Source organism: Lagenorhynchus albirostris, chromosome 7 (assembly GCF_949774975.1).
Source record: "Lagenorhynchus albirostris chromosome 7, mLagAlb1.1, whole genome shotgun sequence".
In the NCBI taxonomy this organism is placed as follows: Eukaryota; Metazoa; Chordata; class Mammalia; order Artiodactyla; family Delphinidae; genus Lagenorhynchus; species Lagenorhynchus albirostris.
In genome coordinates, this window is record NC_083101.1 from 68,325,997 (window position 1) to 68,345,069 (window position 19,073).

Consider the following 19,073-nt stretch of genomic DNA (forward strand, 5'->3'; position numbering starts at 1 on the left):
GGTTACGCGATGAGCTTTTGTGAAGCTCTGAACTCATTTAACAAAGGAACATTCCTGTTTTAAAAAATACAATTGGGACTTCCCTGGCAGTCCAGTGGTTAAGACTCCCTGCTTCCACTGCAGGGGGCACGGGTTTGATCCCTGGTTGGGGAGCTAAGATCCTGCATGCCGTGAGGCATGGCCACACACACACACACAAAAGATGAAAAATACAATTGCACTGTGTGGTTTTTAATGCCAGGAGCAAAGCATTTACGGTTTAGAAGGAGTATAGTTGTTATGAGGTATTTAGTGTCTAGTCCACAGCCAGTGAAGATCATTGTTCCGTGTAAAAGCTTTTTCTCCAAAAATGTCTATGTTGACTCTTCTTTATATAAGATGTGCTTTTAGAATACCTGTAATACTTTAGCATATATACATGTCATGTATTAAGCTCTTCTGCTCATTATAATTACCATCAGTTAGTACAAACATATGTATTTGAGAGCATCTTGGGAAATATTCAGGATCAATTTGTTCATTTATGCAAAACACGCAGTTGGAATTTTGATGGGTATTGCATTTAATCTGCATATCAATTTGGGGGGAGTATTGCCATCTTTACCATATTAAGTCTTCCAAACTATATGAGTTTTCTTTACATTTATTCAGGTCTTATTTCTTTTAGCACTGTTTTATGGGTTTTAGTGTACAAGTCTTTCACCTCCTTAATTAATTTTTAAAAATATTTATTGATATAATTTATTTGGTTGCGCTGGGTCTTAGTTGTGGCAGGTGGCCTCTTTAGTTGTGGCTCACCCAGCTCCTTAGTTGTGGCATGCAGACTCTTAGTTGCAGCATGCATGTGGAATCTAGTTCCCTGACCAGGGATCAAACCCAGGCCCCCTGCATTGGGAGCACAGAGTCTTAACCACGGCACCACCAGAGAAGTCCCTCCTTAATTAATTTTATTAAATATTTCATTCTTTTGGATTCTGTTATAAACGGGATCATTTTCTTAATTTCTTGTTCGGATTGTTCTTTTTCGGATGTGTGGCAACACAGGTGGGTTTTATCAACTTCATGTGTTAATCTTATACCCTGCAATTTTGCTGAATTTGTTAGCTCTAATAGCTTTCTTGTGGATTTTGGGGGGACTTTTTATTGTATAGGATCATGTCATTTGCAAATAGAGATAGTTTTATTCCTTCCTTTGCACTTTGATTTATCCCCCGCAAACACGCCCCCCTTGTCTTATTGCTCTGGCTAGAACTTAACAGTATAGTGTTGAATAGCAGTGGTGAAAGCAGGCATCCTTTTCTCATTCCTGATCATAGGTGGAAGGCTTTCAGTCTTTCACCATTGAGTATGATGTTAGCCATGGGTTTTTCATAAATGCTATTTATCATGTTAAGGAAGGTCCCTTCTATTGCTGGTTTTATGAGGGCTTTTACCATAAAAATGTGTTGGGTTTTGTCAATTGCCTCTTCTTTTTTAATTGATAACGATCATGTGGATTTTCCCTTCATTTTATTAATGTGATGTATTACATCGTTTGCGTTTCTTAACATTGAGTCCCTCTTTTAATGTAACCATAATACCACACCTAAAAAATGATTAATTCTTGAATATCATCATATATCCAAATTACCCTGATTGCCCAACGAAATGTTTTTTTTTAAAGAGTTGGTTGCTGGTGGTTCTGTTCATAGTTGTTCTGATATTAAGAACGGTAGTGAGCTGCTACATTTGACCACCACTTGTTTTGCTCATCATTTCCTTTACTGTTCCAACAGAGCTCTGGTGAAATTGTCCCAAGGTCCTCATTATGTTCAAATTTCCAAAGCCGAAGGATGTTTTGCCCTTATCTTACTTTACTTTAACTCCTTTAGTATAGTACATATCACCCTATTTAGCGTCTACAATTTTCCTTCAAGTCAGTACAGTTGCAGTGGGGGTCATACAACTTTATAAGATTAGTGGACATAAGAGCCAGTTTAGAAAGGATGGAGCATGATTGGGAATTGGAGTTATAGAGGCTTCTTTTTGAAAGCGTGACTTGAAGGGAAAGAGAAGATAGTTATGGGCCTTGCTATTTTGTCATGGTCCAGTATTGTCCATAGGGCCTGTGAGTGTGTTAGAGAGTCAGAATCTCAGGCACTGCCCTAGATCTACTGAATCTGTATTTTAACGAAATCCCCAGCAGCAATGGTTTAGGATACCTGGAAGGTGAGGGGAAACAGAGTCCAGGGCTATTTTTTAACATTTCTCCCAGGAGAGAACCTTGAACATCTTTATATTGAAGGGAAGAAACCAATGGAGAAGGAAGGGTTGAAAATATAGGACTGAGAGGTTTTACTGTCAGTTCTTTTATTTTCTCTGTGGTTTTCTTAAGAAGATAGGTAATATCCATAATAGGATGGGTATAGGATAAAAGTTTGATAATATTCATGTCAGTTGAAGGGAAACCAGCCCCAGGGACTTACTTGTGTTCCAGCCCTCACTGTTCTCTCTGTTAGCCATCCTTTAAAGGTTATCTGTTCACATCCTCATCCCCAGGCCTCCCACCATATAGTTGTAATTAAAAGGGTATAAGTCTCTGAAAGATTGTTGTTCCTTGTGATTCAGGGGCATAACTTAAAAATGATGACTTAGATAATCATACTTAGATGCTTTCAGGTTGCAAGCGGCTCTTTCATATATATCTTGCAGTTCCCTAAGGCTTCTAATTTCTGTTGACTGATCCCGGTTTGCTTGAGCGTGCGGTCGTCTTTTAGCTGATCATGGTGGTAAAGTTTCTCTCCAGATCAAATAATCGTTAATATCTGGTGATTTGGTCTTTTCTCCCCTCTTTCCCCTCAATTAAGCATACTAGTGAGGTTTGGAAAAACCTGTTAGCCAGTATAAAGACAGGTACCCATCTCATTCAACTAAATATGAAACAGAGTTGTCAAACTTTTGACCTTTTGGACTGTTTTATAAATAAGATGAGATATTTATAAAAATAACAGTTTTTTTTTCCTGGAAAAGATGTTAAGTTACAATATGTAAGATCTGATATTCCCTCATAATTTCAAATACTCCATAAAGTGTAATTTAATCAGGTCACTATATTATTGTATATGTCAGATGTGTTTTTTGAGATAAAGAATCACAGACTATACAAAGTTTTTATCTTCCTTCACTTATCAGATTGATTGACTTTCATATGAATTTTTTTCCCAGCACTTTTGGTTTTTGAAAAATTTCAAACATACGGAAAAGTTAACAGAATATTGTAATAAACACCAGTATCCTTTTCTCCTAAATGGTAAACTGTAGTATAATGAACAATATGCTGTCCATCTAGATTCAACAAATGAACATTTTCCAATATTTTTGTTAAACTGAAGCTATCATAACAATTCTCCTATGAATACTTCACCATGCATCCCTTAAGACATGTTCCTAATGACCATGGTATATAGAAAATTAATAATTCCATCATATTTTTCAGTATCCACTCCCTAGCCAAATATTTGCAGTCGTCTCAAGAATGTTTATTTATAGCTTAAAAAAAAATCCAGGATCCTGTCGTGGCTTACCTGTTGTATTTGGTTATTGTATCTCTTTAGTCTGTTTATCTAGAACATTCCCCAACATTTTTCTGTGATATATAGGCATTTTGAAGAGTCTGGGCCACTTGTTTTATAGAATGCCCTACATTCTAGATTTATCTGATTGTTTCCTCATCATTTAACTTGTTCCTTTATTGTCAGTATTTCCTGTAAACTGGTGTTAGGTTTAAAGTCTGGGTTAAATGTACATTAAATATTTTCGGCAAGAATACTTACAGGTAGCGCTAGCATCAGAAAAGCATGTAGTGACAGATTGTCCCATAATTAGTGATGCTAAGTTCAGTCACTTGGTTAAAATGGTTAATGGCTTGCTATCTATTGTAAAGGCATTTTTATTTTTTCTGTTATTTAAGTAATGTGTGGAGTTGTGGGCATTGTTTAAATATCTTGTCCCCTAACACCTTTTCACTTACTGTTTCCATTGGTCATTGCCTGAATTAGACCTTGTATGGGGGGATGTAAAATGAGACTTTTCTAACACTGTCATTTAAAAAATACATTTTTAATTGGCATTTTATCATAATGAAGAGCTTTCCTATTCTCTTGGCCTCATTTTTTTTTTTTTTAATGTGGTACTTGGGCCTCTCACTATTGTGGCCTCTCCCGTTGCGGAGCACAGGCTCCGGACGCGCAGGCTCAGCGGCCATGGCTTACGGGCCTAGCCGCTCCGCGGTACGTGGGATCTTCCCAGACTGGGGCGCAAACCCATGTCCCCTGCATCGGCAGGTGGACTCTCAACCACTGCGCCACCAGGGAAGCCCGTCATTTTTTTTAATGAGACAGATTTTTAAATTTTCTTTGAGTATAATTGAGGAACTGAATTTTAATTTATTCCGTTTGATAAAAATCAATTGCAATCCTTATTCTTTTTGCCCAAATTGTCCCAGGTTTGGCCAGTGGGAGCCCTTTCCGGCTGACTGCTATGTCAGTCAAAATTTGGAGCTATGTGTATTCATTGTTACTGAGGTGTCTATTTTTTATATAAATAAATATTTATATAAATCATGAGTTCATACTCATATTTCAACTTCAAATTTTAACATTAAAATCTTACTGAACTCATTTTGGATTTTATCTTGTTTCTCTTAGCTGAAAATCTTGGTTTCTAAATCATAAATACGTTACTTATTTATCTTATTTACGTAAGGTAATCTCAAGTTATAGTATCAGTTTTACTACCAATAGTAATTCTGTTACTGAGTTCCTTGTCCCTAGAATAAAACCCATTAAACATTTACAGAGTACTGTGTTAAAAAATTATATGAAATAGTTTTTCTATGTGGTTATATTACCAATTTGCTATGCAGTTAGGTTCATTTGTTCCTTTTTGTGTTTCATTTGTTTTAAAATTCTTTTAATATGGAAAATATTGTTGCGGTTCAAAACACATAAAAAGATATATTTAGAGAAGTATTGCTTCAGTTTCTGTTTCCTCTACTCCTTTCTCTATACTTTCTGCCCTCCCCTCCCCTGTTGTTTTGTTTCTGATTTATCCTTTCAAAGTGTGTTTTTACAGAAATAAACACATATGTGTGTATAGTTTTATTTCTTCCTCTTAAACAAAATGCAGATACTATGTACACTATTTTATACTCTGTTTTTTCACCTAACACCATCTCCTGGGAACCACTCCATTTCTGAAAATGGAGATCTTTCTCACTCTTTTTTTTTTTTTTATAGCTTTGTAACACTTATTTGTGTGGATGTATCATACTTTATTCAGCCAGCCTCTATTGATGGACATTTGGGTTCTTTCCTATCTTGTGCCCTTAAAGAATGCTTTGGTGAATAATGTTGTGCATATGTTGTTACATATTTGTGGAGTTATAATTTTCAGGTAGATCCTAGAAAGGAATTGCTGGGTTAAAAGATACATACATGCATAATTTTGTTAAATGTTACCAAGTTTCCCTCCATTGTGATTGTGCCATTTTATCCTACCATCATCACTGTATGTGAGTGCTTCTTTCCCCACAATGCCATCAACAAAGTATGTGATAAGATTTTTGAATTTTTGTCAGTCTCACAGTAGAGAAATGGTATGTCAGAATAATTTTAATGAGGTTAAGTATTTCTTCAGTGTTTAAGGACCGTTTTTTCTTTTGTGAACTGTTAATGTCTTTTGGCATTAACTGTTTGTTAATGTCTTTTTTAAAAACAGGTTTTTGATTAATTTATTCTTTTAAAATTCAGGATAGTGGTTTTCCTTAATGATATAGTGATTGGAAGGGAGAATAATGAGAACCATTGGTGATTGTCTGTTTTTTGGTCTGGAGCTGTTTATACCGGTTTGTACACTTTATGCCAATAAACTGAGCAATATGCTTAAGTAAAAAAATAAAATAAAATAAAAACAGGTTTTTGGTCGTCTTCTTGTTTTTTTTAAATGAGATTTTTATGTGTTAGGAAGATGAACTTTTTGTAAAAGAGTCATCAGATGTTTTCTCTAAGTTTATTAATTTGTCTTTTTTTTAAATTGAAGTATAGTTGACTTACACTGTTATGTTAATTTATAAGGTATACAGTGTAGTGATTGAATATTTATAGATTATACTCCATATAAAGTTATAAAATATTGATTATATTCGCTGTGCTGTACATTACAGCCTTGTAACTTATTACAAGTAGTTTATATCTCTTAATCCCTTTTACCTATTTTGCCCCTTCTCCATTCCTCTCCCCTTATAATTTGTCTTTTGACTTGGCTTACAGCGTTATTTTGTCATGTAAAGTTTATTTTATGAAGTTTATTTTCTTACTCTTTTCTTTTATTGCCTCTAGATTTTGAGTCATAGTTACATTTTTCCTACTGCTAGGTTTTCTTTTAGTATGTTTTCATTCTTTACATTTACATATGTGATCCACTGGGAGCCCTTATTGTGTATAGTGTGAACTACAGATAGAATTTTGTTTGTTTATTTTTCCCAAATGGCAATTTGCTTATTCAAGCACCGCTTATTAAATTAAAAAGTCCATCTTTCCCTCAGTGTATTGAGGTGTCACCTTTATCATATACTAGATTTCTGTTCATTGTTCTTTCTATTTACTCATTTGCCAATACTATTTTGATTTAAATATGGAGGCTATTATAGTGTTATATTTAGCTGGGCTTTAACAACTTCATTGAGCTATAATTCACATATCGTACAATTCAGCCATCTAAAGTGTACAATTAAATGGTCTTTAGTATATTCACAGAGTTGTGTAGCCACAGTCCATTTTAGAACATTTTCATCACTCTGAAAAGAAACCTTATACCCTTAGCAGTCACTCTCCAATACTCTTTCCTACTCTCTAGTCCTAGGCAACTACTAAATTACTTTCTGTCTCTGTAGATATACCTGTTCTGGACATTTCATGTAAATGCAGTCATACTATATGTGGTCTTTTTTGTCTGGCTTTTTTCACTTAATATGTTTACAAGGTTCATCCATGTTGTACCATGTATCAGTACTTCTTTGTTTTTATTGATCCATGATATTGTTACATGGCTATACTACAATCTACATATCCATTTATTAGTTGATGGACATTTGATTGTTTCCACTTTTTGGCTGTTGTGGATAATGATGTTATAAGCATTTGTGTACCAGTGTTTGCATAGATGTGTTTTCTTTTCTCTTGTGTATATACTGAGAAGAATCTGTGTTTATTTTTCCTCTTGGGTCATGTGGAAAATCTATGTTTAACCCATTGAGGAACTGTCAGACTGTTTTGCAGAGCTGTTGATTTCCACCAGCATTGTATGAGGATTCCAATTTTTCTGACACTTGTTATTATCTGCTTTTTTATTCTAGCCATTCCCATGAATGTGAAGTGGTATCTCATCGTGGTTTGATTTGTAGTTCCCTAATGGCTAATAGTATGTTCAAGATCTTTTTATGTGCTTTCGGACATTTGTATATCCTCTTTGGACAAATGTCTATTTAGATTCTTTGCCCATTAAAAACAAAGAAGGTGTTTTATTTTATTTTATTTTATTTTATTATTTATTTATGTTTTGCGGTACGCGGGCCTCTCACTGTTGTGGCCCCTCCCATTGCGGAGCACAGGCTCTGGACGTGCAGGCTCAGCGGCCATGGCTCACGGGCCCAGCCGCTTCACGGCATGTGGGATCCTCCCGGACTGGGGCACGAACCCTTGTCCCCTGCCTCGGCAGGCGGACTCTCAACCACTGCGCCACCAGGGAAGCCCAGTCAGGGGATTTTTAAAGGTGAAATTTTGACAGGAATTATGAAGGTAAATTTTGTGAAAACACCTGAATACTAGATAAAACTTCTGAGAATTGACCTGAGGATGATTGTGGTATTGCCCCTTTTTTGTTTCATATGTTTCTTGTAATCAATAAAATCAAGTTGTTTGATCCTATTTACACTTCTAAAATTGTATTCTAGCTGTTGAAAAATAGTAGGAGATTTATAATTCCCAAAGTAATTATTTTAGTTTTGGTTTGCAGTTAACATTTGGGAAACAAAAGGGGAGACCAAAAAAAATTTATTTTGTTCTCAAGGAGAAAACTAGCCTTAACCTGACATATGTTAACTTATCTATTTATTTCTTCCCTCCCTGCCATGCAGAGTTTTATATGATGGGAAAGAAAGACTAATTCCAGGATGTGAAGTGATCCAAGCCACACCCTATGGTCGCTGTGCCAATGTCAACAATAGTTCAACTACTTCACAAAGAATCTTTATCACTTATCGAAGGGCTCCTCTAATTCGACCCCAGAATTCGTTGGCTGTAACTGATATCTGTGTTATCGTAACCAGTAAGGGAGAAACCCCTCCTCATACCTTCTGCAAAGTTGACAAAAACTTAAACTGCGGAATGGTAAGAATAAAGTTTCATTTCCAAAATTTCATATGAAAATTTAAAAAAATTTTTTGGACTTCTCTTTATTATTGGGCTTATTATTTACTCTCAGTTTATATTGTCATGACTTTTTTATTACTTTTAGCTCTCTAATTTTTATGGTTCATAATAACTTAAAAAAATCCTTAGCTACCTGATGTTTTAGAATAATTTCATCCAGAAAATAGATGCTTAAAGTCAGGGATTTTTTTTTTTTTTGATATGTACTAATACATTACACTAATATACAGGTTTTGTTAGCTTTTGGGTTTTAGTGGTGTCTTTAAGGACAATTACAGGGAGATTGGGTCAAGACACCCTTTATATTTATTTATTTTAAATATTGTAGTTTTCGTATTTATTTTAAAAGGGCTCTACTGAAGAAGAAAATGCAACATATACATTGGATTTATAGTTTTATGACACTAAAGTTTACTGTTGGGTTATGTTTATTTTGAAAAACAACTTAAAGGAAATTAATATTAGCTTAAATGAGGTATAGGCAGAGATGACCCATGCACCCAAGGCTATTAGTCAAGACAGGTTTGCCTCTGGAGATAATGACTTCATAGCATCTAGTGACCCCAGTCTTCCCTAGTTTGGGCTCAGCACCCACGTTTTGTGCTGTTGCTTTCAAATAGAGGCAGCCTCTGCATGATTACAGAATTGTAAAATTTTTGAAACAAGCTTTGCATCAGTTTAATTTTCGTGGCAATTTGTTTTTATTCCTTTTCTTCTAGTGTTTTCAGTTTCATGTTTTGCTGTATTGTATACTATATATAGTCTGTTTGATAAACATGTTTTAAATAGACTTCCTTGAGGAAATAATCAAAATCTTTAGAAGACATTCAACAAAATCAATTTATTATCACTCTTTTGTCTTTTTTTTAAACCTAATTTATATTTTACAGTGGGGTTCCAGTGTGTTTCTGTGTTATAAGAAGTCTGTGCCTGCTTCTAATGCAATAGCATATAAAGCTGGTGAGTAAATGAGAAAAAAAAGGTCTCTGTATTGTTGCACACTAACATTTGGTTAGAAGAGACAGTGTATGCTCCCTTATACAGTTTGTGGAATTGATCTATTCATAAATTGAATTATCTGTAACTTTAGCATGTAAAGGCATAAGTTTTCCTAAATACATTACATACTACAAGATACATTAGTATTACCCCCCACCAATAAAAATATACTGTTAATTAAATGGAAAATTTTATTCCAAACAAGCATTTGTGGAATAAACATTCAATTTTAGTCTACACTAATAGATTTAATAGTTGAGTGAAAAATATTTACTCTCTGACCTTTTATATTTTGGCAGTCAGAAAGGTGTCAAACTACATCTTTACTTCTTATAAATTTCCTTCTCTTATCTCTGTGTGTCTGATTTGAAACCACATGTTACTTGCCATGAAAGGTGGAGTTGCTTCCTTTCTCCCTTGTTGCAAAGAATCAGCTATATGGAAGAGAGGGGGGCCTGAGAACCTTTTCTGCCATGAAGTGTTTGAGAAATCTATCGCCACATTCTTAACTGCACAGTAAAGTGTCAAGGGCTGTAAAGATTTAAGTGTGACCTCTTCATCCCACTGGTATGGTGGGATAAAAACTGAAAATACAGGTATGCTCCAGTTGTAAATAGAAGAGATACTGGAATACTTCTTTGTGAAAAGAAGCAGTGTCAGTTACTTTTTATTGTGCACAATTTTGGGAATAAAGTTTTACTTCAGGGAAGTCAGGCAAATCCATATATGAGAAATCTTAATTGTCCTCATAAAGACATTCATACTAATGTATCAAACCATTTAATATAAAAATAAAGGCAACAATTAACAGTTATAAATTTCAGTATCACTTTAAAATGTAATACTGTTAATATTGCTGTAATGTGTTGATTATATATGATTTACTTAGAAGTTTTTTTTTCTTTTTGGTGGTGAGAAAGTGTCACTTAAAGAAAACGTATAGAAACAAGTTTTGTGAAGGTGTTCAGGTATTTGATATAAGACATATTTTAGAATAAAGAATTTTGTAGACTGAATTTGGACTCAAAATTCTGCTACTGACTTTCAAGTGTTTAAACTAGAGGTGGTCTGTGTGTTAGAGATATTAGAGGCTAATGAATTGATGCCATGTAGCTACTTTATTCTGAAGGGTCTTTGTTATGCTTCTCAGAGTGCCCCCTGCTCCTGCTTCCTTGATCTCGCAAACTCTGTACAGAAACAAGAGTTTCTGTCTCATTTACTTTTCATGTTACATTCATTTTACACTGCTGCTCTCTCAAGAAAAGTTTAGGGGCTGTGATAATTTCTGCTGCCTTGGCATTATTTCATAACACTTGTCCCTTCCCTGAATTTTTTTTTCTCCCCACAGAAGACTAACTGAAATAGTTGATAAATTTCCCTGTATGTTTCTTGCATTCTCTAAGATGTTGGCAGTATGTAGGGAAAATACATTAAGATTAATGATCCTGTTGAATAGAGTTTTAACTAGTATATTTAATACATTTTAATTTTACAGTGAACTTTAAGTCCATTGGTAAAAATAAATGGTAAATTTGTTATTTATTTTAATTACTGATATGGCAAGAGAAAAATTGATCTTGAAATTTCACACAAATATTTCTGTAGAATGTGCTATTAAAATATCCTATTAATATGCAATATGTAAAACATCCTATTAATATGTATCCTATTAATATGTAATTAGTAACTATTTAAAAGTAACTATTTAAAAAAAATTATCGGGAGTTCCCTGGCAGTCCAGTGGTTAGGACTTGGCGCTTTCACTGCCGTGAGCCCGGGTTCAATCCCTGGTCACGGAACTAAGATCCTGTAAGCCGTGTAGCACAGCCAAAGAATAAAAAATAAAAAAATAATAAATAGATAAATAAGTATCATTATGTCCTTTCTCCAATAGGTTTAATTTTTAGGTATCCAGAAGAGGACTATGAGTCATTTCCGCTCTCGGAATCTGTCCCTCTCTTCTGCCTTCCGATGGGAGCTACGATTGAATGTTGGGATCCCCAAAGCAAATACCCGCTTCCAGTTTTTTCAACTTTTGTCCTCACAGGCTCTTCTGCTGAAAAGGTATATTTTTTCCTCTTTTATTAAACCTATTTTGTCCATGTTTTTAACCCATAAAATGATTAATATAAGGTTAATGTGAATGTTAGGATTATTTGGACACAATACATTTCTGTTTACATTTGTACTTCAATGCCCGAAGTGAGAAGTCTACATGAAAATTGGGATCAGGATGCTGATACCCCTTGAGTGTCTATAGGAGCACATATAAAGTCTCTGGAGAGATACCCTCAAAACCCAGGCTTCAAGATGAGATGCTAGTGAAAGTTAGAAGACATAGGTACCATAGGAAGAATCAACAAGACACAGAGCTGTATTACACCCTTAAGATATTGAAATGATAGAATAACAATATCAAAGATATTATAAATTGAATATATAATTGAAATTATTCAAGACCTAATAGAGGGGCTCAGAACATCAAGGAAAGAACAGGATATTTTGAAAAATGAGTAGACAGGTTGGAAAAAGAATCAAATGTCTAGAAATGAAAATATCCATAAAATTAAAAATGTAATGAATGGTTTAAACAGCAGATAAGTCATACATGAAGGAAGAATTAATGAAGTGGAAAATAGGTTATCTTGAAAGTGGCACAGGAATACATAAAATATAAAAGGAGTTTAAAAATGCAGAGGATAGAATCAGATGGACCAACAGATATTTAATGAACCCCAGAAAGAGAGACTAGAAAAGGGAGAGACAGCATTTTAAGAGCTAGTGGTTGATTGAGAGTTTTCCAATGTTGATGAAAAATTGAGTTTTTCAGGTTAAAGATACACTCTGAATCTTCAGCAGAAAAAAAAAGTATAAAACCACCTGTTTTCGTATTATAGTAAAATGATAGAATACCAAAGACAAAAAACAACCAGAAAGAGAAGACATACTTACTTATAAAGGTATAACTATTAATTGATGGCTAATTTCTCAACAACAACAGTGAGGGTCATAAGACAAATAATACATTAAAATTGAGGGAGTAAGTGAAGATAGTTTAAACAGTATGCAGAAAGCGCTAGCCATAAAAGAAAAGATGAATAATAGGACCTCACTGGAGTTAAGGACATCTGTTCATTCAAAGGTACCATTAAGAAGGTGGAAAAGCAGGCCCCAGGCTGGGAGAAAGTCATGTGATACTGTAGGTGTTCCATAAGGGTCTTGTATTCAGAATATTTAAAGAACTTCTATATTGTCAGCAAGGATAAGAAATAACTCTGTGGCCCAACAGGTATACACCTGAGCATATCCCAAGAGAAATGAGTATATATATTCTCCAAAACACATGTATATTTATATACTTTATTGGTAATAGCCAAAAATTCAAAACATGTATAAACAGTAATAATAACATAGAATGATAATTTAAAATAAAAGAGATGGCAAAAAAGCAATATTAGGAAATAAAAAGTAAATAAAACTACAGATCTAGTAGAAATTTAAAAATTGAAAACTTTCTTAGGAAGTTTGATAGAATAGCCAATTTTATTGAAATGTGTAACTAACCAAGGCTGACTCTTGTGGAGCAAACAAAAATACATCTGTGTCCTCATTCTCCAGTCTTCAAGTTTACAGCCACTGTACTGAAGACAATAATTAAGGTTAAGTATCCAGCAGTGTCTGGAACATAGCAAAGTACTCACTAAATGGAAGGCCAGTACTATATTGACTGGATTGCTTACAAGTAAGCTAACTGTTTAGCTTAATAATCATTTATAGTTTCTTCCTTTGAAAGCAATAAATATAAATGAATATTTTAATATCTTCAAACACTTAAGCATTACCAAAGTTACTTTGACGAGTAGAGAACAACAAATCCTCATTGTGATGCTTTTGACATATTGCTTGTTAACAACCCCAGAGATGACTTTGAAATAATTGTATCTGAGAGTGTTATTTGTATCTGTAAAGACAAGGGTTAATGTGATATAACAGACACACATATATATGACATATATACATACACATATGTATATAGTGACTAAACAGTTAAAAGATTTATAAAAGTATCACTTAGCCATTTCTAGAGCGTTTTCATCACTCTAAACAGAAGTTTCTTCCACTCCTATCCTATGTCTCTCTTTTCTACTATCTGTCTCTACCAATTTGTCTATTCTAGGTAGCACATATAAATGGAATCATATAATGTTTGTCTTTTTGTGTCTGGCTTATTTCACTTAGCGTAATGTTATCAAGGTTCATCCATGTTGCAGTATTTATCAGAATTTGATTCCTTGTTAAGGATGAATAATATTCTCGAGTGTATATATAGTCAGCCCACCATATCCAGGGATGCCCAACCTGTGGATCCGGAGGGCCGACTGTACTACATCATTTTATATAAGGGACTTGAGCATTCATGGAACTTGGTATCCGCTGGGGGTCCTGGAATCAACCCCCCTCGAATACTGAGGGATGACTATACTACATTTTGTTTATCTGTTCGTCTGTTGATGGACATTTGGGTTGTTTCTGTCTTTTGGTTATTGTGAATAATGCTGTTATGAACACCGGTGTACAAGTATTTGTTTGAGTCCCTGCTTTCAATTATTTTGGGTATATACCTAGGAGTGAAATTGCTGTATCGTAGGATAATTGTTTATCTTTTGGAGGAGCTGCCAAACTGTTTTCCCCCATAGCTGCACCATTTTACATTCCCATCAACAATGTTTGAGATTTTTTTTTTCATTTACCTGTCATATGCACTCTAAGCAAATACTTCTTTTGGAAAAAGAGAAAAAGAGAAATTAATTTTTAAAAACACTCAAATTTTACAATGGAATTTTTTTACTCTGTAGGTATATGGAGCTGCCATCCAGTTTTATGAACCTTACTCTCGAGAACTTCTAACAGAAAAACAGCTTATGCAGCTGGGCCTGTTGACACCTGTGGAGAGAAAAATGGTCTCCAAATCCATCAATTCAAACAAATGCATTTGTTTACTCTCACACTGGCCTTTTTTTGAAGCTTTTAGAAAATTTCTCATGTTTATCTACAAACTTTCTGTGTCTGGACCACATCCTCTTCCCATTGAAAAGTATGTATAATGATTTGAAGGATGTCTGGTGAAAAAATTGGATGTATATATGTACATTTCATTGTTTACCTGACTTCAAGCATCAGAGTTGAAAGGGAGGGAGAGTCACAGTCATTCTACTTTTTGCTTGCTCCCTTCTTCACCTGAATCATTGACTCTGAATTTAAAATTGAGGAGTGGTGGTGAGGATGACCAGATAAAAATCTTCTGAGAATTCAGCTGAGGAAGAAACATATATATACATTATATTGTATGTGTTCTTCCTACTCATTCTTAAATAACCAAGAGAAAAATAGCTGTTGTTGCACACACACCCCAACTATCCAAATGACCATTGCAAGTTAAACATCTCTAAACTGATGTAGAAATTAATGGTGTTAATTGATGTTAATTGATTAATTGATGTTAAAAGTAAGGTTTTGGTTTTAGCATTGATAGAACTCTACATGCTTTCCCTTTGATTTGTAATTCTCTTCATCATGGAAATGTTTTGTAAGCAAGAAAAATAGATGTAGAACCACTGTCTTTTTAAAACCACATCTTTTCTGACTTCTAGTGGCATTTTGACTTGTTTATTATAGTAAATAACTCATGTATCCTGCTAACAAAGCAAGTCAAGATCTTTGGTGGAAATGTGTTATACTGTGTGTAAACAGATTTTTCTTAAACTTTGCAAAATTTCACATTATAGCAAAAAGATTATCAGTGAAGCATACTAGTTTAGTGGATAAGAGGGGGCCAGTTACCTGTAGGTTTTAAAGTAATGCTGCTCAAAAATCAACTTTATAAAATAGTAAAAGTACTATGCAGAAACACATCAAAATTTGGTGTAGCAATATGGTTTCAGCTTTCTTGTATTACTGGAATGACAGTCTAATGGTTCATAATTCTAGATTTAACTTTCAGCTGTCAGATTAACTTAAAATTGATTGGAGTAAATTTAATGTTAATAATAAGTTAGCAGCCTTTTGAAAAATTAAGGTTCTATGAAATTTGTGAAAAAAAAATCAGTGTATATCATCAATTCTTTTTTTTCAGTTGAAGTAATACTTTGCATTTAGTGGCTCCTAAGAGCTCAAAACTTTGGAAAGACTTGAGTTATTATGTATAGGTGGAGAAATAGGACAAGTGATTTGCCCGAAGTTATAGTGTAAGAACTATATTAATTTAATTAATATTATTAGATTGAATTCTGTATTAGTTTTGATTCATTATATCACAGTTAGTTGCTCCCCATACTGATACTGATAACCAGGGCAATAAATGTTAGCTTCTTTCATGAAAACTATATTCATGTTATTCTTATTTTCCTGGTGATAATAGGGTATATTAATCTGGACTTTTAATCAGGAAATACATTTTGCATTTTAGAAGTTGCATTCCACTCATAGTGGAATGAGTACATTTATTTACACTAAGTAAATGTATTTATTTATTTAGCTTAAGTTTTAGGTCAGTGGCTTTGTCAGGTCCAGGATGATGAATAATGGTATTTAAGATCTGTTAAAATCCATGAAGCATTTTAGAAAAGTAATTATCTTTATTTCAAAAATTTTTTCTAGGCACATTTCACACTTTATGCAAAACATCCCTTTTCCTTCACCACAAAGACCAAGAATCCTGGTACAGGTAATAAAAAACAGTATGTCTGAAGGGAGTGCTGCATATGTTCATTCCAGTCATTGCAGTGTGGGGGCTATGGCCCTTTTGGTTTGAGGCAGAGCAAGATGCATCCATGAAATCCTTGAATTCTCTGTATTTTATATCTTTAGCTAATATTCTTTGGTACTGTTTTTTTGAATTTTGGGTATACAGAATTGGAATAATTACAATACTTGGTTCATGACATCATCATTGGTTCATGTGTGGCCTTTATGTAGCCGACTTTAATAATGTAAAACCCAAAATTATGTTGAGGGCATGTTTTTAACATTCGAGTGACTAATAAATATCAAATGTGAAATTGGTTATGGTTGGAAGGCGGAAGTGAAGCAGTCTATAATAGTGTTGTTAAAGGACCAGTTTCTTTTTATTTCCAGTCAGTGGCAGACCTATATAAGTATATAGCTTGTGACGTAAGCAGCTTACCATATGAGATCAGTATAGACGTGAACAGGTCCATTCCCTGTCCAAAGACATGAGTTCACTGATAATGTACTTGGATATGAGAGCAGTGTCAGAGTGCCATGAAAGTTTCTAAATCGCTTTCTCTCTATTTATATACTGTTCTTCCTGGACCAATAACAGTTTGCAGACTGATCTATAGAGGCAAGCTATTTAAACATTTTTTTCTAAGATGGTTATTAACATTATATGTGTTAGTCAAATATTGTTAATCTTGAATGTATTTCAGTTCAGCAAATATTAATATATATTAAGCAATTGCCAAATAGAGAGTAAATAAGTTGGAGGCTTTTAAAAAGCAGTTATTCCATAATTTTTAAACAGCTGTATTTTAATCAGTTAACTGAATCAAAATTCAGTTGAATTAACCATTTAATTTTAAAGAACTATATACTTCTAAGTAAATAACAGCTATTGTTTTATGTTTTAGTACATGTTTCCAAAACTGTTTCAGTCTGCCTATTAAAACTGTTTTCCATTTTACCCTTGATCTAAATATTTAGGTTTCAAAATTGGCTTGGTTAATTTATCATTTTTTTTCTTTTTTTAAGCTATCAGTCCATGATGCGTTAATATTTTCACAACCAGTTTCTACACCTTTACCACTAAGGTAATTAATGGTATATAAAATAATACATTTGTTCACTTGGAGCAGAATGCTTTAAAATATTTTAAGGGTTAGTATAATAGAGTTGTGTTATCTTTACAAACTAAGAATAGCCTTAATGTTTCTAACTTCGATAGCTGGGGCCATTCAGCATTTTAAAAATGGAACACTTAAAGAAAGTTGAAAGATTGAATGTGGGGAATACCTCCCTTTTCCTCTCATCTCCCTTCCGCATATCCAGTTGCTTACTAAATGTTCAAGGTGAACTGATTTTACCTCCTAAAATGTCTTGAATCTATTGGCTTCTCTTCATCTGTGTCACTAGTCCAGGCTAGCATGATCTTTTACCTGGACTACTTCATTATGAGCCTCTTAATTGGCACTCTTTTGGTCTTGTCTTTCAGTTTTTTATCCACACTGCAGCCAGTGTTTCCTTCTGAGAATGCAAATATAAAATTGTTGGAGAATGCAAATATTTTTACTTTGGGCATAATCTCTTGTTGTTTTCATCCCTTCCTCTAATACGCTTTAGTCACAGTAGGTTTATTTCAATTTCTTGAACATGACAATTGCTTTTCCTTGCTTCAGGACCTTTGCAAATGTTGTCTCCCCACCAACCCCTACCTTCTTTCTTTAGAGCGCAGCTCAAATGGCTGTTCTTTAGGAAAATCTTTCCGATAAATGCCCTTGTTGCCAAAGGATGAGTTTGAATCATTCTCCTATACCATCTTATTAAATTTGCTACTTTTCAGTGATAACTAAATCAGGACTTGAAATTAATATTAGATTTTCAATTTATTAATATTTAGGAAATAATTTAATAAGCAAATCTTAGCACCTTTTGGTGAAACAGTTCATAATCACCTCTTTTTCTCTCCTTTTCTAGTGGAGCCAACTTTAGCACCTTGTTAATGAATCTGGGTCCTGAGACTTGTGCAACACTGCTGCTCTTTGTTTTACTTGAGAGCAAGATTTTGCTGCATTCTCTTAGGCCAGCTGTGTTGACTGGAGTAGCTGAAGCTGTTGTAGCTGTAAGTATAGAATTTTCTTTTTAGTGCAGAATTCTTGACAGAGAATTTTTACTCTAAAGGGAAATTTCCTTCAACCAAAGCTTTGAAATTACCACTAAATGTTTAACATAAATGTAGTAGGATGGCAAAGAGAAATACTAAATATAAAGAAAAAAAGTGATTTCTATTGAGAGAATTTCAATTTCTAATTTTTCATATTTTAGAGTTCTTCAGAGAATCTATATGATTACATAATAATAGAACTTGTGAATGAAGCTTACTTTATTAAATGAGAAGCTCTGGTCAATTTCAGCTGCCCTAAAATTGTGGACATGAATTACATGACTAATTTCTCCCAATTTTAACTTTTAATCATTGTGAGCCAGTAGTGTATAGGAAAATCTAGGTGATTGTGAAATTGGATAATGTACAGATGTTTAGCTATTGTGAAAAGCATAAATAAAAGTTAAATCAAGTCCTGTTTTAAAACCTCTTGATGGCTTCCCATTGCAATTAGAAGGAGGTCTGATCATGTAGGGCTTTATAGGTCATAATATAGAATTTTGGATGTTCTATTTCTCTAACTCTATTTTCCATTATTTGTTTAATTTAAAATAGCTGACTCTCCTCTCTTCACTTCCCCATTTTACTCTCATGGAAGTAAGGACCTTTTTTAGGTCTCTTTTTTACTCCTGTGTCCTCAGCATTTATCACAGTTAAATAGCATGGAGTAAACACTCAATAAATACTTGTTAAATCAACAAATGGGG

The 19,073-nt window shown here is 34.0% G+C and overlaps 1 protein-coding gene across 4 annotated transcripts in view; it reads left to right on the top strand.

Annotated features, from left to right (window-relative positions):
* The window catches only part of DENND4C (DENN domain containing 4C), a 126,024-nt gene that overhangs the window by 33,081 nt on the left and 73,870 nt on the right, over positions 1-19,073 (top strand). For 3 of the 4 annotated variants that reach the window (XM_060155119.1, XM_060155116.1, XM_060155117.1), the window contains exons 3-9: positions 8,174-8,426; positions 9,359-9,428; positions 11,362-11,531; positions 14,324-14,562; positions 16,125-16,191; positions 17,238-17,296; positions 18,180-18,324. In XM_060155119.1, the coding sequence (XP_060011102.1) occupies positions 8,174-8,426; positions 9,359-9,428; positions 11,362-11,531; positions 14,324-14,562; positions 16,125-16,191; positions 17,238-17,296; positions 18,180-18,324 (1,003 nt within the window). Of the gene's footprint in view, positions 1-8,173; positions 8,427-9,358; positions 9,429-11,361; positions 11,532-14,323; positions 14,563-16,124; positions 16,192-17,237; positions 17,297-18,179; positions 18,325-19,073 lie in introns of those variants that run through there. The other variant, XM_060155120.1, reaches the window with a different exon arrangement.